This window comes from Rhodotorula graminis (assembly GCF_001329695.1).
Source record: "Rhodotorula graminis WP1 unplaced genomic scaffold RHOBAscaffold_19, whole genome shotgun sequence".
Taxonomy (NCBI): Eukaryota; Fungi; Basidiomycota; class Microbotryomycetes; order Sporidiobolales; family Sporidiobolaceae; genus Rhodotorula; species Rhodotorula graminis.
Window position 1 is genome coordinate 101,707 of NW_017264946.1, and position 21,872 is coordinate 123,578.

The window sequence follows — 21,872 nt, forward strand, 5'->3', positions numbered from 1 at the left end:
GAGGCGGATCCCGCCTCTCTCTCTCTCCTCCCACCACCACCACTACCCCTCGCACCGCTCCACCCTCGAGAGCGACTCTCCCCCTCTCCGCCCTGGTCCGCCTCCTCTCGCCTCGCGCACGCTCGGCCATCTCGCTCGCACCGCCGCTCTTCCTCAGCCTGCGCCGCATCTGCACACCGAGCATGGCCCCGCCCGTCCACATCTTCCGCCCGCCGCCGCACCCTGGCCCCGGCGGGCCCGACACGGACGCCGCCCAAGCCATCTCGCACCTCTTCCAGGCCGGCGGGCCGGGCACGACCGTCTTTCTCGTGCCCCGCACCCTCTACACCTTCTACTCGTCGGTCGAGTTGCACCACCCGGGCACCACCATCGCAACCCACGGCTTCCCCTCGTTCGACAGCGGCGACCAGGCCATCGTCGAGACGCGCGCCGACAACGAGTCGGTCGCCGTGCGCATGATCAACCTCGACCGCACCGCCGTCAAACGCATCCACTTCCGCGGCTGCAGGGGGTGGGGCCCAAAGGCGCCGTCGGACGATGAGAAGGAGCGGTGGAAGCGCGAGGGCCGCATGGGCTGGCTCGAGGGAGGAGGGCCGCTCGTCGTCATGGGCGGGCCTCAGGCCCAGGAGCAGATCCTCGAGGGCTGCAGGCTCGAAGACCCTCGCGGCTGGACCGGCGTGCGTCGTCGTCCCTCCCTCCTCTCCTCCCTCCCTTCCTTCACACGGCGCGAGAATGACGACTTGCCCTCGCGCGACAGGTCCATCTCGTCGACTTTGCTCAACGGTGCCGAGTCGTCGACAACATCGTCGGGCCGTGCGGGCAGCAAGCTCCTGGACCTTGGGCTGACGGCCTCAGCATCGCCGGCAAGGACTCGATCGTCGTGCGTCCCTCTCTTCCTCCTCCATCTCTCACTTTCTCGAGCCGGGTCCTGACATCCTTCCTGCATGCGACAGACTGGAAACACTGTCATCGACGCGACCGATGTGCGTCTCGCTCGACCCGTCGCCGTCGTCGTCCGGGAACTGACGCTTTGACCTCGCAGGGCGCCATCGTCCTCTTCTGCGCTCCCGGCACCGTCTGCTCGAACAACACGATCATCGCTCGCACCCGCAACGTCCTCGGAGCCATCAACATGCGCGTCCTCACGCTCTCGTCGTCCCTCTTCGTCGTCGTCTCGTACTGACTCTTTCCTCGTCCTCCTCGGGCAGGGTCGACGACTTTCCTTTCGACCGCAACTTTGAGCAGACGCGCGTCATCGGCAACACGATGAAGACCGAGGGCGCTTTCATTCGTGTCGGCATCGCGTGCGGGCCGACGAGCTGGAGCCCGTGGGGTCCAGGTCACACGCTCGTGAGCTCTCGCGTCCTCTCTCTCGCGCAGGCGGCCCCTCACTGACTCGTCTCCCTCTCACGCAGGTCTACGGCGGTCACGTCCTGCACAATTACTTTGGGCCGGGCCAGTTCGGCTACGGCATCACGCTGTCGGGCACCAAGAACTTTACGATCCAGGGCAACTCGGTCGTGCCCGGTACTCGGTTCGCCGGCTCGACGCACCGCTTCTACCCGAACCTCATCACGGCCCCGCCGTCGGCCTTCGTGCGCCAATGGCCCGACCGCGGGCGCGTCATCGACTGCGACGTCCTGCAGCCCGATTTCGTCGAGGGCGACCTGCAGTGGGTCATCGGCATCGAGCCCGAGGTCGGCGACAAGCTCATCTACGAGGGCGGCCAGGTGTCGCTCGACGTGCGCGGCATGTCGCGAGCCGGCGAGGGCGGCATCGCGCTCAAGGGCGCCCGGTGGGAGGTCGGCCGCCGGGGCGAGTTCCTCCTGCGCCGCGTCGAGGGCGACACGGACCAGTTCGGCCAGGGCGAGTACGGCCGCGGCAAGGTCCTGTGGTCGAGCGGGTCGACGACGAGCGCGCACGACGTCGATGAGCCGCAGCTCGACTTTGCGCTCGACGGCTCGCTCGCGGTCCGGAGCCACGGCGGCAAGGGCGACACGCTGTGGGACCCGACCTCGTACCTCGCACCGTACCTCGCGCACCTTCCTCCTGCGCCGTCGCTCCCCGACCCGACCGAGCCGACGCCGCCCGAGAAGTGGGCGTCGCACCCTCGCCTCATCCTCCAGAACAAGCAGCCGTACCTCCAGCTCCGCCACCGCGACCTCGGCCTCGTGTACTCGACGAGCTACGAGTGGTCGTCGCAGGACGGGTGGGAGCTGCGCGCCGGGCAGTGGCTCGCCGTCGCGCCGCCCGAGCTGCGCGGCACGCTCGAGCCGCACGACGTCGACGACGGCGTCGCTCCTCCTCCTCCTTCCTCCTCGGCGCCGCAGCGGCCCGACGCTCCCAAGCAGCAGCACAGCCACGGCTTTGGCCGGTTCGTGCGCGACATCGGCCAGTCGCTCCAGCAGCGCGGCATCGACGTCGGCTCGTCCTTCCCCAACATGAGCCGCTCGCCCGGACCCGGACCCGGCGAGGGTCCGCCGCCCATCCCTCCTCGCCCCGACTCGACCTCGACGTCGTCGACGTCGTCGGCGTCGTTCAAGCCGACGTGGCTGTACCTGTCGCCCGAGACGTCGCAGCTCATCCTGCACTCGTCGCCGCACGGGCCGACGTCGCCCGCGCCCGAGCACGTGCACTGGGCCGTGCCCAACCCGCCCGTCCAGCCTGCGCCCAAGAACGCCTGGCTCGCGTTCCAGGGCGACGGCAACTTTGTCATGTACAGCGACGGCGGCCCGTGCTGGGCGAGCGGCACCAACGGCGAGCGCGCGGCGCACAAGTTTGTCCTGCGCGCGCACGGCGAGGCGGGCGGGCCGGCGTTCGAGCTGCTCGACAAGGACGGCGCGTTGATCTTTACGTCGAAGCAGTAGCAGTTCTGTACATGGCTCTCGTGCCCGCTCGCGCCTCGCGATTCTCGAGAGCCGTCTACGCGAGCGATGTTGGCGCGTCTCCTCCTGCGACCCCTCAGACTCGTCAAGCTGTCGTTACTGCTGTGCAAGACTCGCAAAGGGAGAATCGAGAGGCGAGAGCCGAGCCAGCTTGGCATTGTGTCAGGCTCGGAAGCGAGGGTCCGTCGTCCAACCCTGCTCCTCTCTCGCCCGCTACACCGCGCACCGCCAGCAGAGCACTCGGTACACAGCTGTACAGCTCCATTCTCTCGCACGCCCCTACGACCCGCCACGTCCTGTGAGTCCTCGTCGTCGTCCCCACCTCTCAGCCACTCACGCGCTCTCACCTGCCGCCACAGCCGCCTCGCACAGCTCGTGCGTGTGCCTAGCCTTCTTCTCGGCCAGTCTGCGCGTAGACCTGACGCGCCCTCGTCCACAGCTTCGCCACTTCGACCATGCGCTCCTTCCCCACCCTCGTCGCCACTCTCGCCGCCAGCGCCTCGTTCGCCTCGGCGTTCACCTACACGGTCGGCGTGGGCAAGAGCGAGGTGACGGGAGAGCCGGCGTACGCGGGCTTTGATCCCTCGAGGTGAGTCCTCCTCCTCCTCCTCCCTCCTCCTGCCCCCGCCCGCCACGGCTCGGTACTTCCGACTCGAGCTCCAGCCCTGCCAACTCTTGCCGGGGCTCTATATCTCCCGCTGTAGCAGCATAGCTGACAATCTGCTCGCCTGCAGGGTCGTCATCTCGGACCAGACGACGTCCAACACGATCGACTTCCTCTTCCTCGGCGGCGTCCACCGCGTCGTCCAGGTCTCGCCCGACCAGCCGTGCGCCTACGCCGGTGGCTTCGACAGCGGCGTGCAGCGCGTCGCGGCAGGGACGCTCCAGGGCCAGGGCCCGAGCGCCGAGTACCAGATCACCAACAACTCGGACACGCTCTAGTGCGTCCCTCTCTCTCACTCTGCGCGTTCGCTCGTTAAGGACAGCTACTGACAATCCTCCTCCTACAGCTTTGCCGACATCGGCGAGGACAACTCGCCGTGCTACCTCGGCGCCATCTTGTACGTCCGGCTCGCCGAGCAGACTCTCGCCTCCTCGCGTCGCGAACCCGCAGACTGACCGCTTCCTGCACCTTTGCAGCTGCGTCAACTCGGACGAGACGTCCGATACGGCCTGCCACTCGGTCATCGACGCCGCCAAGGCCTTGGGCGTGCAGTACGGCGTAACCACGGCCCCCTCGACCGCCTCCTCGACGAGCGCCGGCGCCTCGTCCGCCTCGTCGGCGTCCGACTCGGCCGCCACATCGGCCTCGACGACGTCGACAGCCTCGAGCAGTGCGGCGTCGAGCAACGGCGCGAGCTCGAGCCGCTCGCCGTCGGCGTCCGGCTCGGCGCCGGCCGCGAGCCAGTCGGCCGGTGGGTCGAGCGGCGCAGGCGCGCTCAAGGTCGCTGCGGGCGCCATGGCGCTCGTTGGCGGTGCGGCGGCGCTTCTCGTCTGAGCGGGAGACGGTCGGCATGGCTCGTCGGCGGCGGAGATGGAGGAGGTCGTCTTCCGGTTCCCCGACCTCGGTCCCTTTCCTCTCCCACAGACACTCTCTCTCGACATGTCTAGCTTAATCTTCGACTCTCTCTCACATAGTCTCTCGGTAACCTGCATCGTCGTTTTCTCGTCGACTCGAGCGCGCACGAGCGAGATCTGCTTGAAAGGAAAGCGATTCGATTCTTCGTCCATGGCTACGCCTTCTCTGCTCCCTCGAGCGGCACCGACGCTCGCCCCTCCATGCCCCGAAGCGGACGCCGCAGCCGCTCGTCGTCGGGCTTGGCGACGCCCTCGCCCGTCTCGCGGTTGAACGGCGCCGGCGGGTCGAGCGTGCGGATGACGCGAGCTGGGACGCCAGCGATGACGCTGTGCGGCGGAAAGGTGCCCTTGACCTGCACGAGGGAGATTCAGCGAGTGAGCGTGAGGTGAGAAAGAGAGAGAGCGCGAGAGAGGGAGAGTCGCAGGACGAAGCGACGTACGACGGCTCCTGCAGCGACGGTGCAACCTGTTCTCGCGAGCGAGTCGTCAGTCTCCTCTCGAACAGGACAGGATGAGAGAAAGGCGGGCGCACCGTCGCCAATGACCGTGCCGCCGAGGATCTTTGCGCCGCCGCCGATCCAGACGTCGTCGCCGACCGTGACAGGGTACGCACGGTCGTAGGCCGCTCGCCGTTCCTCGACATCGACCGAGTGGGTGCCACAGTAGATGTGGACGCCTGGACGAGTAAGAGGTGGTCGTTAGTCAGAGTGCGCCGGTTGAGAAGGTCGAAGCCGACGCGGACGCACCCGGTGCGAGGACGACGCGCTCGCCGAACGTGATCGCCGCTCCGTCGAGGAACACGCAGCCAGTGTTGGCGTAGAATCTGCGAGTGCGGGAGGAGCGAGGGCAGGCGCAGGAGGGGCGAGAAGAGTCAGCGCTCGAGCCCCTGCAGCTCCGCTCGTCGCCCGCCGGCGACCCAGCTCTGCCGAGAGGGAGGGCGCAAATGACAGAGGACCGCTTTACTTACTCGCCCTTGAACGTCGTGTTGTAGCCGTAGTCGAACGCGATCGGCGGCTCGAGAGCGAGTTGCTTGACGCGCTCGAGCGGAAGGTGGAACAGGTCGGCGAGGTGCTGCTGGCGGCTCTCGGGCCCGAACTGGTCGGCGAACGTATAGCCGGGGAAGTAGGGCTGCCATGGGTGGTGCTGGGTGCGCAAAGGCCAACCGTGAGCAACCCAGGTTGTCGAGGAGGCAGCTCGACGAGAACCTCCGAGTCGAGCGAGTCGTGTCGACGCACGTTGTAGGCCTGCGGGAACTGCTCAGTCAGTGTACCGTCACGCTGACGCGAGAGAGACGCCGCGCGTACGTAACAAAGCTCCCTCGCCTTGACCCGGTCCTCCGTCAGTTGCTGCGGACGGAGAAGAGGTCAGTGCGGCTCGGTACGAACGGCGGCTTGGGCGCACGTCGTCGAGGTCTCCGTGGAACCTGCAGGATGACGAGTGAGCTCGCGTCCTTGTCACGGTCGAACAAGGTGAGGCGGCGAAAGGTTCGACGTACGCGAGTCCTCGCAGTGCTCGCTCGCGCTGGCTCAGGGCTTCGTACGCCTCGAAAGTGAGGGCGTCTGCTTGAGCTTGAGTGTCCATGCGGGCGCGTAGAGCTAGAGTGTCGAGAAGGGACGAAGGAGAGCAGGAAAGAGCCGAACGAGCGAGAACGGCGGCGCCCACGAGCGCGCCGGTCTCGGCGTGAGCGGACCGGCGCAAATCGTCGCGGTCACGTGACGTGCGAGCTACTTGGCGCGTCTGAGCTCTGGCAGCAGCGGCAGCGCGGCCAGGAGCCGTCGTAAGCGGACGAGGCGAGGTAGAAGGAGGAAGTCGAGGAGAGGTCCGAGCGAGTTTGGGAAGGTCGAGCGCTTCCCGGAGCACTCCTTGCTCGCCTCGGCGCAGCTGCGACCGGTCGCGCTCGATGCTGAGCACCGTCGACGACGATGGACTGCGTCTCGAGAAGCACACGTGCGTCGGCGCGGACGCAGGAGGAGGACGAGCGAGCATTCACCGCCGCGCCTTTCCCCGGACCCCCGCTTCTTCAGCTCTACCGATTGCGGAGCTGTCTTACGTTGTGACGCTCGTCAGCTTGTCGAGACCACGTCTCCCCTCGGCGGCCCGCCGCGTGGTAACGCGCAGGATCTGCAATGCTCCCGATCCCACCTCCACGCACCTCTCCCTCTCTCCCTCTCTCCCCTCAACAAGTCGGTGCGTGCAGCTGTGTTCCCTCTGCACAGAGAAGATCAACTGACACGGTCGCGCCCACGCAGCCACCCCACCTCGCTCGCCGCCATGCCCGTCCCCCAATCTCCTCCCGCTCCTCGCTACCGCACCGAGAACTGGCGTGCCAACGCTCGCGCGCTCGGCAAGGGCGACCACAAGAAGGGCTCGTCCAACTACACGATGCTCCAGGGCTTCGAGTGGTACACGCCCGGCGGCGGCGTCTACTACAAGGACATGGAGTCCAAGGCCAAGGAGCTCGGCGAGATGGGCATCACGGCCGTGTGGATGCCGCCGCCGACCAAGTGCGACACTCCCGACTCGGTCGGCTACTCGCCGTACGACCTGTGGGACCTCGGCGAGTTCGAGCAGAAGGGCGGCAAGGCGACCAAGTGGGGCACCAAGGACGAGTTCCTCAGCTGCATCAAGGCGCTCAAGGACAACGGCATCGTCGTCTACATCGGTGCGTCCCTGTCCTCTCCCCTGAGCCCGTCGCCGATGTTCGCGACCTGACCCTCGCCCCGTCCGCCTCCTCGTCGTCCTCGAGCAGACGCCGTCCTCAACCACAAGATGGGCGCCGACCGCGCCGAGAAGTTCCACGCGACCAAGGTCGACGAGCACGACCGCAACAAGGAGATCAGCGACCTGTACGAGATCGAGGGCTGGACCGGCTTCGACTTTGACGCGCGCATGAAGACCGAGCGCGGCCGCAAGCTGTCCGAGATGAAGTGGAGCCACATTCACTTCGTGAGTCCCGCCCCCTCCTTCCCGTCGTCGTATCGCTCGAGCAGAGGGAGCTGCGGCGCGGGAAAACGTCGGAGCGCGCCGCGACGAGGTCCTGACCCCTCGCTCTCTCCCTCTCGCAGACCGGCGTCGACTACGACAACAAGACGCAGGAGAACGGCATCTTCAAGATCCAGGGCGAGGGCAAGACGTGGGCCAAGGCTGTCGACAAGGAGGAGGGCAACTACGTGCGTCCCTCGCCCTCTTCCCCTCGCTCGAGCCGCATCCTGACCATCACCCGTTTTCTCCCCTTCCCTCCTTTGCCCCGCCCCCTTCTCCTCCTCTTTCCCTCGGTCTCGTCCCACCTCTCGCACCTCGTCTCGCCCATTCTGTCGACCGTTCACCTCGCCTCGCCGCGCCGGGCCATTCCTCCTCCTTCTCCTCGTCCGCCCTCCTCGTTCTGCCTCCTGCAGGACTACCTCATGGGCTCCGACATTGATCACTCGCACCCGGCGGTGCGCGAGGACCTGATCAACTGGGGCGTCTGGATCATGAAGGAGACGGGCGCCGCCGGCTTCCGGTTCGACGCCATCAAGCACATCGATGAGGGCTTCGTCGCCGAGTTCGTCAAGCAGGTTCGCGAGCGCCTCGACAACGAGGACCTGTTCTGCGTCGGCGAGTTCTGGAAGATGGCGCTCCCGGCGCTCGAGTCGTACCTCGACAAGTTCCCCGAGCAGATGTCGCTCTTCGACGCGTGCCTCCACAACAACTTCCACTCGGCCGGCGAGCAGGGCCCGAGCTTCGACCTGCGCCAGATCTTCGACGGCACCCTCCTCCAGTCGCGCCCGGTCGACGCCGTCACCCTCGTCTGCAACCACGACACGCAGCCGACCCAGGCCCTCGAGGCGCCCGTCGCCACCTGGTTCGCTCCGCTCGCCTACTCGCTCATCACCCTGCGCGGCGACGGCTACCCGTGCATCTTTGCCGGCGACCTGTGGGGCTGCAAGTCGGAGCCGCCCGTCGACCCGATCGCCCAGCTCGGCGACATCGTCAAGGCGCGCAAGTGGTTCGCCTGTGCGTTGCCCTCGTTCCTCTTTCTCATCCTCCTCGACTCGTTCCTGACGCCTGTACTCCTTGTTGCGCCACAGACGGCGAGACCCGCGACTACTGGGACCACGCCAACTGCGTCGGCTGGGTTCGCGAGGGCGACGACGAGCACGACGGCTGCGCCGTCGTCGTCTGCAATGGTGCGTCGTCCTCCTCTCTCGACCTGTCCTGTCGCCCCGTACCTGACCCTCCTTCTCCGTCGACGAGCAGGTACCGCACCGGGCGAGAAGCGCATGCAGCTCGAGGGCGGCGACAAGCACAAGGGCGAGGTCTGGGTCGACCTCCTCGGCTGGTTCCAGGGCGAGGTCACCATCGAGGACGACGTGCGTCCCTCTTTCTCTTCCTCTCGCCCCTCTCTTCCTCCCCTCCTTCCTCTCCTCTCGTCGCCGCTCTCCCTCGTCGCCCCTCCCGTTTCCTCTCTCCTCGAGCGCCTCCCGCTCACACTTCCCGCACGCGCTCTCGCAGGGCTGGGCGACGTTCGGCTGCCCGGAGCAGAGCGTGTCCATCTGGACCAAGAAGGATGCTCGCGGCAAGGAGGCGTTCGCCAAGTGAGCGAGAGGGCGAGCGGGCGAGCGGGCGAGCGAGGAGAAGGGGCTCGAGCGATACCACCGCAGTAGACTTTTCTTTTATCTCGGGCATCCGTCACAATGACACAAGGGCATATGGTCAACATGCAGAAGACTAAGGAGGTGCTACGAGAGAGGAAGAGAGAGCCAAGGACAAAGACGAGGAGAGGAGAGGGGACCAAGTACGTCAAAGAGGGTCAGGGAGGGTCTATCCGTGCGAGTCAAGCTTGCGAGAGAGAGAGAGAGAGACTATACAGCGCGCCCAAGCTCACTCAACCGCCGCTCACTCCTGCATCGCTCCCTCCTGCTGCGGCACCTCGTCGTCCTCGTCCTCGATCCACTCGAGCCGGCCGCCGTCGGGCGTCGGGACGGACCCAGGCCGGTCTTGGACGAAGCGCATGTGCGGCAGGTCGTGGACGTTGACCTGGCGGAAGTCGACGGTCGGGTGGACCTGCGGCGAGAGGCGGTGAAGGGTCACGTCGAGGATTCTCGCAGAGGAAGGGGGAGAGGTAGGACGCACGATCATGTGGCGCTTGAGGTTGCTGAAGACGCCGAAGCTGCGTGCGCAGGTCGGGATCGGGCAAGTGAAGGCTGCGAGGGCGTCGAGGACGCGAAAAGTGGAAAAGTGTCACTTGGGAAGGTCCCGCCGAGAGGAAGGAGGAGGCGAGGACGCACGCTTGACGCCGGTGTGAGAGCGCATGTGCGTGTCGCGAGCCGAAGGTCGACCGACTGTCGAGAGCGAGAGAGGGTCAGGCATGTTCCAGGAAGGGGAAAAGAGAGCTTGGGGACGCACACTTCTTGGTACAGCCCTCAAACTCGCAGACAAAGACGCGCTTGTGAGCGTCCTTGGGCGGCCAGCCACGCTTCGAGATCTTCTTGACCGGCTTGCCCGTGATGGGCGAGATCGGGCGGGCGGCCGAGCTGCTGTGGAGCTTGGGGTGCGCCGCGAGCGAGGAGGACGGCGGCGGCGACGACGGCTCGTAGTCCGGGTCGAGGTCGTCGGGCGCCCTCGAGATGCGGCGGCTGGCGGGGCCAGACGCCGAGGACGACGAGGGCTGACCGTCGGCGCCCGAGTCGCCCGAGGGCGAGCCGCCGAACGACCACGCGCTCAGGCCGCCGCTGCCGAACGACGACGCGCTCATCGGCGAGCCGTAGAGCGACTCGTCCGGGACCGGCGGCGGCGGCGACGGCAGGTCGGCGTCGTCGAGCTCAGGCTTGAGGCCGGAACGCGGGCTCGTCGGGCCGACGAACGGGACGTTGGCGGCGAGGAGCGACGCCGGCGAGCGCGGCGGCGACGGCGCGCGCACGTAGCGGTACGTCGAGGTGGTGTGCGACGGCGGCGAGTAGAAATGCGGGAAGATGCCGCCAGTCGAGATGCGGCGGTGCTGCATCGGGTGAAACGCCGACGACGAGGAAGGCGGTGGCGGCGGCGCAAAGCCATGGAAGCCCGACGTGCCGTCATCGCCGTCGTCGTACGCGGTCGCGCTGACGTAGTGCTCGCTCGATGCGCTCGTCTGCGCGTAGGCGAACGACTGGTACGCCGCCATCGAGAGCGGCACGGGCGCGGCGGCGAACGAGGGCGGGTAGCTCGCGGCGCCGGGGTAGTAGCTGTCGTGCGTGTAGGTCGGCGCCGAGGCTGGGCCCTCGTACAGCGACGACGGCGGCGGGACGGCGTAGTCGGCCTGGCTCGGGAAGTACGATCCGCCGAGCGGACGACCCTGCTCGACGCCGCCCGACAGGGGCGAGATGGGCGACACGGGCTCGAGGCGCTCGGCGGGCGAGTAGGCGATGTGCGAGTCGGGGCTGGCGAGGTCGTAGCCGTGCTCGTCGACGGCGCGGGTAGCGACGAGGACGGGCGAGTCGAACCCGAACGTGAACTCGCCGCCGATGTCGGAGCCCGCCGGCTCCTCCTGCTGGCGCATGTCGACGCCCTCCTGCGCCGCAGAACGACCGTCGTCGGCGTGGTGCTGGTCGAGCGGCGGCTCGAACGTGTAGCCGGACCCGGCACGAGCGCTGACCTCGCTCGCGGCGCCGTACGAGGTGCGCACGGCCCTCCTCGCCCCCGCCCCGCCCATCGACACGGCGCGCTCGATCGTACCGCCCTCGATGCCGTCCTCGCTCGTCTCGAGCCACGGCAGCGCCGTCGAGGCCGACCAGAGCTGCGGCTGCGTGCTCAGAGCGGCCCTCGCCGAGCGGACCGGCGAGTCCGAGGACGGGCCCGGAGAGTCCGCGGACGCTTGGCCGGGCACGTGGTCGCGCTCCGAGAAGTGGTGGAGGGCGCGAGGAAGCGATTGGGGCGGCGGCGGGCTCGCGCGGCTGTGCGAGGGAGGGATGGCGGTGGTCGACGGGCGACTCGACGAGAGGAGGGCGGACCAGCGAGTCGACATCGGCGTGGTCGGACGTAGCGCAGGCGAGCAGGAAGGGGGTACGGAGAGAGGATGGCGGGGTTGGCGAGGGTCGAGGAGCTGGTGCGGCGGCGAGCGAGAAGAGCGAGGCGAGGTCGAGGACGGCGAGGCGAGGACGAGGGAACGGTCGCGAGGATGCTGTCGAGGGTTGCCGAGCGTCGCCAGGATACTCTCTGCGCGGCCGGCGGGAAGTGTGACGAGGGAGAGAGGATGGGGAAGAAGAGCGAGGGGGAGGAGCAGAAAGGGCGAGCCAAGTCAGCGCGATCGTGGCCACGCGCAAGTGCCGGACAGGAGACTTGCCGTCCGCCTGACTTGGAGTTGTCGGCGACACGAGCCCTCGGCCGGCCGAAAGTGTTTGTGACCGAGCGAGAAGGGTGAGAGTGAGTGCGACGAAGGAGGACGAGAGGGTCGAGAGAGGCGAGAAACGCACCTCGAGAGCTCCTGCGAGGCGACAGAGATGTGCAGAAAGGTCAGCAGAACACTGCAGGAGCGCCCCCTCGTCGCCAGACCCCTGCCCTCGTCAACTCGTCCATCTCGCTGTCCTGCTGTCCCACGCGCAACTTGGCCTCGCCTCGCTCGCGTCCACCGCCTCGTCGTTATCGCCCGATGCCGAGCCAAAGTGGTCACGCTCCGCTCGATCTTCTCGTCCCCCCACGCGCGCAGACAGGAGGCGGCAGACCGAGCGGACCGCAGCACCGCAGGAGACAAAGGCGGACTGTGCGCGCCGGTCGAGCATGCGCAACTCGTCGGCGATGAGCAGCAACAAGCTCGCGCTGCACGCCCGTAGGCCGAGAGCGCGGCAGCTTGCGACTGGAGCGGCGAGAGGGCGCAGAGCCGAAGCGCGAGCGGATGAAGCGCGAGGCGAGCGGGAGAAGCGAAGCAGAGGTCGAGCAGGGCAGCAGCGCCTCTCGAACCTCTCGCTGTCTGTGGGCCATGACTAGCGTCAGCTCGAGATATAGACGAGGCACAGGGATAGGCGAGAAAGGGCGCACCGTACAGCTGGATGTGGGCGTCGAGCTTCGAGGACCTCTACGAGCCGTGCATCCCGGCGTGAGGGCTCGACTCGCCGCGGGAGCTCACTCGAGGCATGTTGTGTCCCGACTGACGCAGCTGGGCGGACATCCGGGTGGTGCCAGGGGCGAGATCTTGCGCGAGGGGGAGAGAGGAGGAGAGAGCGAGGAGAGCTGCAGCGAGGCGACCAAGCGACGTGTGCGGCTCGGCCGGCGCAGGAGATAGTGCAAGGCACTGGCTGCGCGGTACCGGACAGAGCAGCGTGTGCTGAGGGACGAGTGCAGGAAGGAGGAGCTGGCCGAAGAGGAGCTCGCCTGGCTTGCACCGCTTCAATCACCTCGCTCCGGCTGTACGCTCGCAGCCGACCGTCCAGTACCCCGACATCGCTCTCAGCCATCAGCCTGTCCACCTCGATCAAGCCCGGGCGACCTTCGTCGAGGCCACCACCTCTGTCCGTCCCCATCTCCTCCTGGACCCGATCACGTTCCGCACAGCGCGCTCTACAGCCCGGGAGCGACTGCGCGAGCCAACGCAGCCTGTCCGCGCACCCCAGAGCACCCTGTCGCGCGCGACCTCGACCTGGTCACGGTCGCTCGGCCAGTGACGCTTCGGGTGCTCGGCTTCGCGCAGCTCCACATGGCCACAGCACACTCGAACTGACACGAGTCTTGCACTCGCGCAGACCTCAAGGCTCGAGGGCACATGGCCGACATGCGCCCAGGACCGGCGCACCCGCCGCGCCTCGCTGTTCACGCCGCCTCTCCTCGCCCTCCCGATTCGGCCAACGTCTTCTCGCCGACCCTCGTCGACCTGGCGCCGCCGCCCAAGCCCTCCCGCAACTCGCTCTTCGACCTCGACTGGGGCACCCTGTCACCCGCACCGCCGCCGTCGAGGAGCAGGTCGTCAACGGCCGAGTCGCAGTTCTCCGAGTCGAGCAGCGCGACGGGCGCGAGCACGACAGCGAGCACGGCCGCGAGCAGCGTGCGGCGCAACTGGATGGACGTCGACTACTCGCCGCCGCTCCAGTCGAGCATCCCCGCTCCGGCCGGCCTCGCAGCGACGGCGCTCGTGCCGCCCTCGCCTCTCGACCGCAGCGACACGTACAAGCTGCGGCTCGACACGACGCCCATGCCCGGCGCCAAGGGCGACGCCGGCTTCGACTGGCCGCTCACGCCGCCGTCGCCGACGGCGCAGCCGCCACGCCCCTTTCCGACGCTCCCACCCTTCCAGCCCTCGCCGCCATTCGTCGCCGTCACCTCCCTCGGCCACGCGCCCGTCCCTCCCGCTTCCCCCTCCATCGCCTCGACAGCGTCCCCACCCCTTTCCTCGACTCGACCCTCCTTCCCGCACCGCATCTCGTCGACGAGCTCGAACCCGCCCGACCCATGTGCGCCTCTCCCGCCGACGGCCGGCCACTCGTCCAACCCGCTCCTCGACACGCGTCGCTCCCCCTCGTTGCGCATGACGCCGACCCCGCCGTACCTCCTCGGCGAGGGTCGCCACGCGACCGTCTACCTCGCGAGCTACGCCCGCCCCGGCGACGCAGCCGAGCCGTGGCGGCTGTGCGCCGCCAAGCGTCTCGCGCCCGACCGCGAGAGCCAGGTCTCGGGCCTCGGCGAGGCCTTCATCCTCGCCAAGCTCGCCGGCGCCGGGCGCACGAGCGACGACGAGCGGCGCGAGGGCGGGAGCCGGTTCGTCCTGCGGCTGTACGGCGTGCGGGACGAGCGGGACGGTCTCGAGGCGCCGCTCGCGCTCGCCGCCGTGTCGCAGGCGGGCAGCGCATCGGTGAGCCGGCGCGCATCGGCGTCGTCGTCCAAGCGGTGGAGCATGGGCAGCATGGGCAGTGCGGGATCGCCGCGGGCAGCAGAGGGCGCGTCGGGCGTCCCGCCCAGCCCGCTCGGGCGCACGTTCCCGGACGTGACGGACCGCCTCGACGTCCCGCTCTTGCCGAGCGAGCGACGGCGGCCGCTCTCGCTCAAGCTCGACGGCGAGACGAGCCCGGGCGCGCGCAAAAAGGCGTCGCGCCACTCGGACCTGTCGCAGTTCGGACACGGGCACTCGCGCCTGTCGCTCCTGTCGCACGCGCTCGAGCCGCCCCTGTCGTCGTCCAAGCGGCGCATCACGCTCTCGGGCACGGCGACGGCCAACCCGGGCACGCCCGCGTCGCCCGCCTCGCCGCCACCGAGTGCGCTTGCGCCCGCCCTCCCGATCTCGCCCAGCTCGGCGCCGCAACTCGGCCCAGCCCTCGCGCCCGTCCCTCGCATCGACATCCTCCTCGAGTACTGCCCGCGAGGCCACGTGCTCCAGTTTGCGCGGTGCCACCCCGACCTCGTCGACAAGGCGAGGTGGATCGACTGGGCGGGACAGCTCGCGAGCGCCGTCAGCTGGGCGCACGAGAAGGGCGTCCTCCACGCCGACATCAAGCCGCAGAACGTGCTTGTGCGTCCTCGACCGTCCCTCTCGCGACGTGACGTCCTGAGACTGACCCTCGCCTTCCTCACTCGCAGGTCGCACCCGACCTCACCCTTCGCCTCTCGGACTGGGGCACCTCGCTCTTCCTCCCTCCCCCTTCTTCTCCTCTACACCGCTTCCCGACCGACCCGCACGGCCTCGGCACCCCCTCGTACTCGCCGCCCGAGTTCGTTCAGCGCCTCCCCTCGCCGTTCGGCTACGCCTCGGACGTCTTCTCGCTCGCCCTCACCCTCAGCACGCTCCTCACGGCGCGCGAGCCGTACGACGGCCTGCGCGCCATCGAGCGCATGCTGCACGTCGCGAGCGGCGGGTGGTGGGAGTGGGAGGAGCGGCGGCGCCTGCGCGAGGAGGGCGACGAGGCCGAGGTGGCGCTCTCGAGGGCGGGCAGCATCCGCAGCACGCGCTCAGCCGCGAGCAGGAGGGGTCGCACGAGGAGCGACAGCCTCGAGTCGGTGCGCAGCGTCGTCTCGAACGCGCCCGACGCCTTGTCCGGCCCGCACGACTGGGACGCCGTCAAGCGGTCGCTCCTCCTCGTCGACCAGGACGACGCATCGCTCGACGCCGCCAACGTGGCCTTGAGCGAGCGGGACCGCGCCTCGCTTGCGTCGTCGCAGCCGCACTCGCCCGTCGGCGAGCTCGACGACGACCCGCCGACGCGCACCTACCCGGGCACGGCGACGCCCGTCCAGTACTTCCTGTCGGGCACTCGGGCGCCGCAGGACGTCGTCCCACTCGCGGCGCGTGAGCTCCTGCGCCGCATGGCGAGCCCGGCGCCGAGCGCGAGGCCGAGCGCGGCTGAGGTGGTCGACGAGCTCAGGAGGGTCGCGAGCGCCGAGGGCGTCGCTGTGTCGTGGTGAGCACGGGGAGTATGGAGGCGTGTGTTCTGCTGGCGAGGCGTGCCCTGTTGTCGTTACTAGACTGTCCTCTTTCCCTCTCGCGCTCTCTCTCCTCACCCTCTCCCTCGCCCTAATCTTGTAGCCTTAGCCGCAGCGTGCAACCATGACTGCCTCGTCACATGCGCGCGACTCGAGAGGCTTTGGCGGGCGCAAAGCCGAGCTAGAGACGTCGCGTCGAGCGTGAGAGGCGGCGAGACGGGAGACCGTCGACGAGGAGGAGGTCCAAGCCAGCTCGTCCGCAACCCACCGCTGGACAGCAGGAGCAAGGCCAAGCGCTGAGCAGTGGTTCTCACGCGTTCTATAGCGCACTTTCCAATGCGAAAGACGGCGTAGCGAGAGCGCGAGGATGCTCGCGAGCCGTGGCAAGTCAAGCGGCGAGCGGATCCCCTTGTCCCTCCCTCACCCGTCTCGCCGACTCTCTACCGCCCGCGAGACCGCCTGTACCGCCTCGTACAGCTACCAGGACCGATCCAGTCCAACCCCAACCTCGTGAGCACCCTCCCTCGCCCCTTACCCCTCGAAAAGGCCATCACGCCGCTCGCTCGCCGGCCGGCGTCCTGGCGCCACGCGGGCCCTTTTGCAGGTGCAGACGGCGCAGATGGACGGCTTGGGTGCGGTTCAGCTCGGCTGCACGTCAGCTGCGCGGGCAGGGCGAGCACTCGCCATGCGAGTGGCTCTTTCAGGAGCGCGACGCCGCGTTGGTCTCGCCGCAGTGCGGTGAGCGCCACACGGTGGGCCAGGACTCGAGTCGAGCTTCTCAGGGCCTGTCGGCGGGGCGGCCTGGTCGCCTGCGACCTTGCGCCCGGTCACTCGGACCCTGCCCTCCTCCACCCTCCTCCCTCGCCGCACCGCCTCGTCGCACCAGCACGCCGCGTTTCAGTCGACGCACCGAAGCTGACTCTATTGTACCTTCGATGCAGCCGTCTACCCCGCTCCAACAACCGCCACCCGCCCCCTCGCCCTCACCCCTCATCATGGCCGAGATCGACCCCCCTGTCGAGGACATCTTCGCCGGCATCAAGAAGAAGCGCAAGGGCGCCAAGAAGATCAACCTGGACGAGCTTGATCTCGACGCTCCCGCGCCTTCTGCCCCGTCCAACGACGCCGCCGGCAACGCCGCCGCCACGGACCTGTCGGCCGCCCCGACGCCCGGCGACGCCGACGACGACCTCGACTTTGCCGACCTCAAGAAGCGCAAGAGCAAGAAGAAGACGGTGCGCATCGACTCGGACGTCGAGGACGCCGCAGACGCCGAGGAGCTCAACCCCAAGTCGCGCAAGCGCGTTGACAAGCTCGGCAACGAGATTGACGACGAGCCCGTCGACAACCAGATCTCGGCGGAGGTGACGGCCGTTGACGCGAGTGGGATGGAGGACTTCACGGACCTGAAGAAGAAGAAGAAGAAGAGCAGCAAGAAGGCGTTCGACCTCGAGGCGTTCGAGAAGGAGCTGGCGGAGACCGAGTCGGCTGAGGCGGAGCCCAAGGGGATCTTGAAGAAGAAGGTTCCTGCGGGCTCGGACGACGAGGGCGAGGACGTGGACGAGCCGGTCGAGGGCGAGGACCCGTTCGCCAAGGAGGACGCCGAGGAGGAGGAGGGCCAGCTGTCCAAGGCTGAGGCGGCCGCGCAGTCCAAGGCGTGGCTGAAGGAGGACCGCGACTACACCTACACCGAGGTGCGCCCCTATCTCACTCTCACTCTCTCTTCCTTGACGAGGACCCGCACCGACCCCTTGCCCCTTCCTTTCGCGCCCGCAGCTCCTCGGCCGGTTCTTCGGGCACCTGTACCAGTCGCACCCGGCCCTGTCGGGCGGCACCAACAAGAAGAAGTACACGATCCCGCCGCCGCAGCTCTTCCGCGAGGGCAACAAGCGCTCCATCTTTGCCAACATCGCCGACATCTGCAAGCGCATGCACCGCCAGCCCGAGCATGTCATCCAGTTCCTCTTTGCCGAGCTCGGCACCAACGGCTCGGTCGACGGTTCGGCTCGCCTCGTCATCAAGGGCCGGTTCCAGCAGAGTGAGTCCTCTCGTCCCCAGTCCTCCGGCCTCGCGAGTGAACCCGTCACTGACCTTGTCCTCCTCGCGCCCCTCCCTCTCCCTCCCTCGTCTCGCCCACCTCTCGCGCCGTCCCTCCACGCGCAACAGAGCAGATCGAGAACGTCCTGCGCCGGTACATCGTCGAGTACGTCACGTGCAAGACGTGCAAGTCGCCCGACACGACCATGACCAAGGACAACCGCCTCTTCTTCATGAGTGCGTCCTCTCTCTCTCTCTCTCTCTATCTGGTGAGAAGCTCTCGGCGTTGAGTCGAGGAAGAGCCGACTGCCCGGTCGAGCCTCGGCGAGCTCCACGAGCAACTCGATCTGACCCTCCTTCCTGCGCAGCCTGCACGTCGTGCGGCTCGGTCCGGTCCGTCCAGGCCATCAAGACGGGATTCACTGCGACGACTCGCGCCGCTCGTCGTGCCGCCCGTGCCTGAGCGCACCCGACGCCGCCCTCCCGCTCGTCGACCCTCCTCGAGCGCCGCCCCTCGCCTTCCTCCACGCCTCTCAACCGTTGTACCCTCTCCTCCCACCTTTTATCCTCGCACCAGCACCCGGTCGAGTCGAGCCCTCGACCTCGTCGTCCTCGTCGGGGAGCGAGAGGCGCTCAGTCTTGCCTTCTTCCCCCCGCCCTGTACCTCCCCCTCTTTCCCCAAAAGCACACTCTTGCAACACGCGTTGTCATTCCCTTTTGTGCGGCCGAGTGCGACGCTCGCTCGAGCAGCTTCAGCGCTTGGCCGCCAGGAGAGGACCGTGGTCGAGAGGGGCGAGCCTGAGAGCAAAACGCCAGCGCTCGCTCTCTTTCGTCCGTCGTACGGGAGACAACGCGCCCAGGGAGCGCCTGACCGGGAGAGCTGTCGTCGCCAGAGGAGGCGAGCCAAGTCGACGAACAACCCGAGTCGTCGTTCGCTCCTCGTCCACCGCTCGCCTCGGCTTGTGCAGGCCGACACACCGGCTCTGTTGCCTGAGAGCTCCTCATCGCAGCTCTTCAGCGAACATTCACGTCGCCCCGAGCCGCCGCCGACCCTCGGCACCCTCGTCCTCCACCGACCTCCCGCCTCCAGCCGGGCAGCTCTCCCGCCGCGACAAGGCCTCGGCCGGCTCTGCTGGACGCTCCGAGCCCGCCGTCAAGCCCCACGCCTGTCCGCCCGCGACCAGCACGCCCCACTTCCCTCGTCTCGGCCATGCACGCCGACGCGAACGAGGGCACCGACCCGGTCCAGCTCGCCGACCTGTTCACGAGCGAGGACATTGTCGACCGCGTCGTGTCGAGCGTCACCGACAACGATGTCTACATGACCATCATGTACGTGCGCGACCTCGACAAGAAGGGTGCTCGCGACATGATCAACTCGGGCCTTGCGTCCATGATCCTCTTCCTCTTCCGGCCGTCGTAGAGCATCTCACCGACTCTGCGCCCGCACACACAGACTCTCAGTCGGGCATGACGCCGCTCGTCGCCGCAGGAGCCAAACCGCCCTCCCGCACGGCCTCCCTCCTCGTCCACCTCCTCCTCGCCAAAGGCGCACGCCTGCCCGCCGTCGGCGCCGCGAGCGAGTGGCTCGGCCACGTCCGCTCATGGGCGATCGAGCTCGTCGAGGGCGGGCGCACGGGCAAGACGAGCGAGGAGCAGGAGGCCAAGATGCTCCTCGACATGGACTTTGACGCCGTCGACGAGTGGTGCCGCGTCAACTTGCCGGCGCCGACGCCCCAAGCCGACCCGAGCGACATGTACGTCGAGGCGACGCTCGGCGCGCCACGCTCGCCGCCGCCGCCCTCGGCCAAGGCGCAGGGCAAGAAGCGTGCAGCGTCGCGCTCGCGCTCGCGCTCGCCGGCGAGGAGCGACCGCCGCCCGCCGCCCCGTGCGCACCTGCGCGTCGACAACCTGCCCGTCGGCTTCACGAGCGAGCAGCTCCTGGAGTGCTTCGACGACGTGCCGGGCGTCCTCGACGTCGAGGTGCACCTGTCGCAGAGCGGCGCCCTGTGGGGCTTCGTCTCGCTCGCGTCGCTCGCGACGGCGCAGCACGCCTTTGCGACCAAGAACGGCACGCACGTCGGCGGGGCCGCAGGAGGCGCCGCCGCCTCGCGTCCGCTGTGGCTCAAGATCTACTCGGTCGACGGCACGCCGATCGAGCCGCACCGGCAGGTCGAGCCCGTCGTCAACAACCCGTCCGGCGCCATGCCCGGCGTCGCGACCGGCGCCATGCCCGGCGTCGCGACCGGCGCCATGCCGCCGCCCAACGGCGGGTCGTTCCAGCAGCCGCCGCAAGGAGCGCCCGGCCTGTTCGGCAACTTTCGTCCGGGCGTCAGCAACCCGTACCCTCGCGGCCGGTTCCTCGCGCCCGGCGAGCGCCCTCGCGTGCCCTACATCTTCACGGCCGCCGAGCTCGCGCGCAGGGTCTACTGCGGCAGCCTGCGCTTCGAGATCTCGTACGACGAGGTCGCGAGCCTGTTTGCCGAGAAGGCGGGCGTCGTCGCCAAGGTCCTCAAGGTCATGAACGCCTTCGACAACTCGCACTCGTTCGCGTGCGTCCTCTTCTCCTCTCGCCCTCGTCCTTTCCTCGAGCCTGACCTCGTTCCTCCTCATCGTTTACAGGTTCGTCCAGCTGCCCGACGCCATCACGGCCGAGCACGCCATCAAGGTCCTGCACGGCTCGATGCACGGTGCGTCCTCGCGCTCGCTCCCCCCTCGAGCCGATCTGACGTTCCTGCCTCGACCTCGCAGAGGGCCACCTGCTCCAGATCGAGCACGTCAACGAGCTCAACCATCGCTGGCTCTTCTCGCTGTCGCTGCAAGGTCTTCCCGTGCGCTGGCGGTACCAGGACGGTCCGTCGCCAGCTCCCTCTCTCTCTTCCTCTTCCCTCGCCCGCCAATCGTCCGGTGCTCACTCGCTCCTTCTCTCACACAGTGTCCGACTTCCTCATCTCGACCATCGGCTCGTTCGCCGGCCTCATCGTCAACGCGCCGCGCCCGTACGACGCCGACCGCGGGCTCCAGGTCCGCGTCGAGCTGCGGTACGAGACCGAGCTGCGGTGGGCCTTCACCGAGCTGGACGGCCTCCCCGTCGAGGGCCAGAACATCTCGGCGCGCATCGAGCAGCCCCGCATCCGCGAGAAGATGGAGCGCGAGCTCGCCTACCGCCGCATCGCCGAGCAGAGCGCGGCGCAGGCGGCGTCGAACGCTGCGGCGCAGGCGGCCGCCACGTCGGCCTACAGCTCGAACGTGTCTATTGCGACGGCGTCGGAGCCCGGCTCGAGCTTCCCGCCGCTCGGGCGCGAGTCGGGCAGCATGACGCCGGGAGGAGGGAGGCGTCCTCCTCCGCCACCGCCGCCGCCACCGCCGCAGGCGAACGGGTCCGGCCCGAGCGACGCCGACGAGTCGTACAACCCGTTCGCGCTGTCGTTCCTCAAGTAGCGGCGTCGGCGCCGTCGAGCCGTCCGGAAAGGGCCCGGTTGGAGTTGGAGGAGGGGAGAGGGAGGTCTCGCTTGCTGGTCTGGTCTCTCTTTCTGTCTCTCTGTACCTCTCTACTCTCTCCGTCTTCTTCCCTCCGTACCCGGACCCTCTTCTCGTGCACGCCTTTGTACCCTCGTCGCGCCGCAACCTTCCCACTCGCACTTGCACTTTGGTCGATACCCCCTCGTTCTCCTCCCTCTCGCTTGCAAGTACATGGTCCAGCCTCTTCGTACTTCTCCGTGTCGTCCTCGCGGTAGCACAAGAGGGACTGACAACGCGTGTTGCAAGAGTGTGCTTTTGGGGAAAGAGGGGGAGGTACAGGGCGGGGGAAGAAGGCAAGACTGAGTGAGCGCCTCTCGCTCCCCGACGAGGACGACGAGGTCGAGGGCTCGACTCGACCGGGTGCTGGTGCGAGGAGAAAAGGTGGGAGGAGAGGGTACAACGGTTGAGAGGCGTGGAGGAAGGCGAGGGGCGGCGCTCGAGGAGGGTCGACGAGCGGGAAGGCGGCGTCGGGTGCGCTCAGGCACGGGCGGC

The 21,872-nt window shown here is 68.2% G+C and overlaps 8 protein-coding genes across 8 annotated transcripts; 6 read left to right on the forward strand and 2 right to left on the reverse strand.

Moving 5' to 3' along the window:
• Positions 1 to 182: 182 nt before the first annotated feature.
• On the forward strand, positions 183 to 2,892 carry RHOBADRAFT_56371 (uncharacterized protein; the record flags this gene model as incomplete). Its single annotated transcript, XM_018418313.1, has 6 exons — positions 183 to 677; positions 758 to 880; positions 954 to 983; positions 1,043 to 1,152; positions 1,209 to 1,350; positions 1,416 to 2,892. The coding sequence occupies 6 exons, from the start codon at positions 183 to 185 to the stop codon at positions 2,865 to 2,867; spliced, it is 2,352 nt and encodes a 783-aa protein (XP_018267799.1). The 3' UTR covers positions 2,868 to 2,892.
• A 448-nt stretch (positions 2,893 to 3,340) lies between these two features.
• RHOBADRAFT_56372 (uncharacterized protein) lies at positions 3,341 to 4,557 on the forward strand (the record flags this gene model as incomplete). The annotated part of the gene is made up of 4 exons (XM_018418314.1): positions 3,341 to 3,474; positions 3,620 to 3,826; positions 3,896 to 3,946; positions 4,026 to 4,557. 4 exons carry the CDS (start codon positions 3,341 to 3,343, stop codon positions 4,381 to 4,383), a joined length of 750 nt encoding a protein of 249 aa, XP_018267800.1. The 3' UTR covers positions 4,384 to 4,557.
• Positions 4,558 to 4,741: 184 nt separating this feature from the next.
• Positions 4,742 to 5,483, reverse strand: RHOBADRAFT_1199 (uncharacterized protein; the record flags this gene model as incomplete). Its single annotated transcript, XM_018412074.1, has 4 exons — positions 4,742 to 4,816; positions 4,967 to 5,139; positions 5,210 to 5,286; positions 5,431 to 5,483. Coding segments are annotated over 4 exons (378 nt in total), but the record flags the coding sequence as incomplete, so codon positions are not given.
• Positions 5,484 to 6,715: 1,232 nt separating this feature from the next.
• Positions 6,716 to 9,169, forward strand: RHOBADRAFT_67027 (glycoside hydrolase family 13 protein). Its single transcript, XM_018419157.1, has 7 exons — positions 6,716 to 7,125; positions 7,213 to 7,409; positions 7,529 to 7,633; positions 7,859 to 8,459; positions 8,534 to 8,632; positions 8,703 to 8,815; positions 8,958 to 9,169. The coding sequence occupies exons 1-7, from the start codon at positions 6,735 to 6,737 to the stop codon at positions 9,042 to 9,044; spliced, it is 1,593 nt and encodes a 530-aa protein (XP_018267802.1). The 5' UTR covers positions 6,716 to 6,734; the 3' UTR covers positions 9,045 to 9,169.
• A 172-nt stretch (positions 9,170 to 9,341) lies between these two features.
• Positions 9,342 to 11,445, reverse strand: RHOBADRAFT_56375 (uncharacterized protein; the record flags this gene model as incomplete). Its single annotated transcript, XM_018418315.1, has 4 exons — positions 9,342 to 9,509; positions 9,579 to 9,649; positions 9,734 to 9,787; positions 9,852 to 11,445. 4 exons carry the CDS (start codon positions 11,443 to 11,445, stop codon positions 9,342 to 9,344), a joined length of 1,887 nt encoding a protein of 628 aa, XP_018267803.1.
• A 752-nt stretch (positions 11,446 to 12,197) lies between these two features.
• On the forward strand, positions 12,198 to 15,803 carry RHOBADRAFT_56376 (uncharacterized protein; the record flags this gene model as incomplete). The annotated part of the gene is made up of 3 exons (XM_018418316.1): positions 12,198 to 12,246; positions 13,157 to 14,913; positions 14,982 to 15,803. The coding sequence occupies 3 exons, from the start codon at positions 12,198 to 12,200 to the stop codon at positions 15,801 to 15,803; spliced, it is 2,628 nt and encodes an 875-aa protein (XP_018267804.1).
• A 1,240-nt stretch (positions 15,804 to 17,043) lies between these two features.
• RHOBADRAFT_40085 (uncharacterized protein) lies at positions 17,044 to 18,576 on the forward strand. Its single transcript, XM_018413683.1, has 4 exons — positions 17,044 to 17,515; positions 17,598 to 17,859; positions 17,988 to 18,095; positions 18,227 to 18,576. The coding sequence occupies exons 1-4, from the start codon at positions 17,210 to 17,212 to the stop codon at positions 18,319 to 18,321; spliced, it is 771 nt and encodes a 256-aa protein (XP_018267805.1). The 5' UTR covers positions 17,044 to 17,209; the 3' UTR covers positions 18,322 to 18,576.
• A 492-nt stretch (positions 18,577 to 19,068) lies between these two features.
• Positions 19,069 to 21,564, forward strand: RHOBADRAFT_56378 (uncharacterized protein; the record flags this gene model as incomplete). Its single annotated transcript, XM_018418317.1, has 5 exons — positions 19,069 to 19,216; positions 19,315 to 20,410; positions 20,481 to 20,548; positions 20,610 to 20,711; positions 20,794 to 21,564. The coding sequence occupies 5 exons, from the start codon at positions 19,069 to 19,071 to the stop codon at positions 21,297 to 21,299; spliced, it is 1,920 nt and encodes a 639-aa protein (XP_018267806.1). The 3' UTR covers positions 21,300 to 21,564.
• Between the last annotated feature and the right edge of the window lie 308 nt (positions 21,565 to 21,872).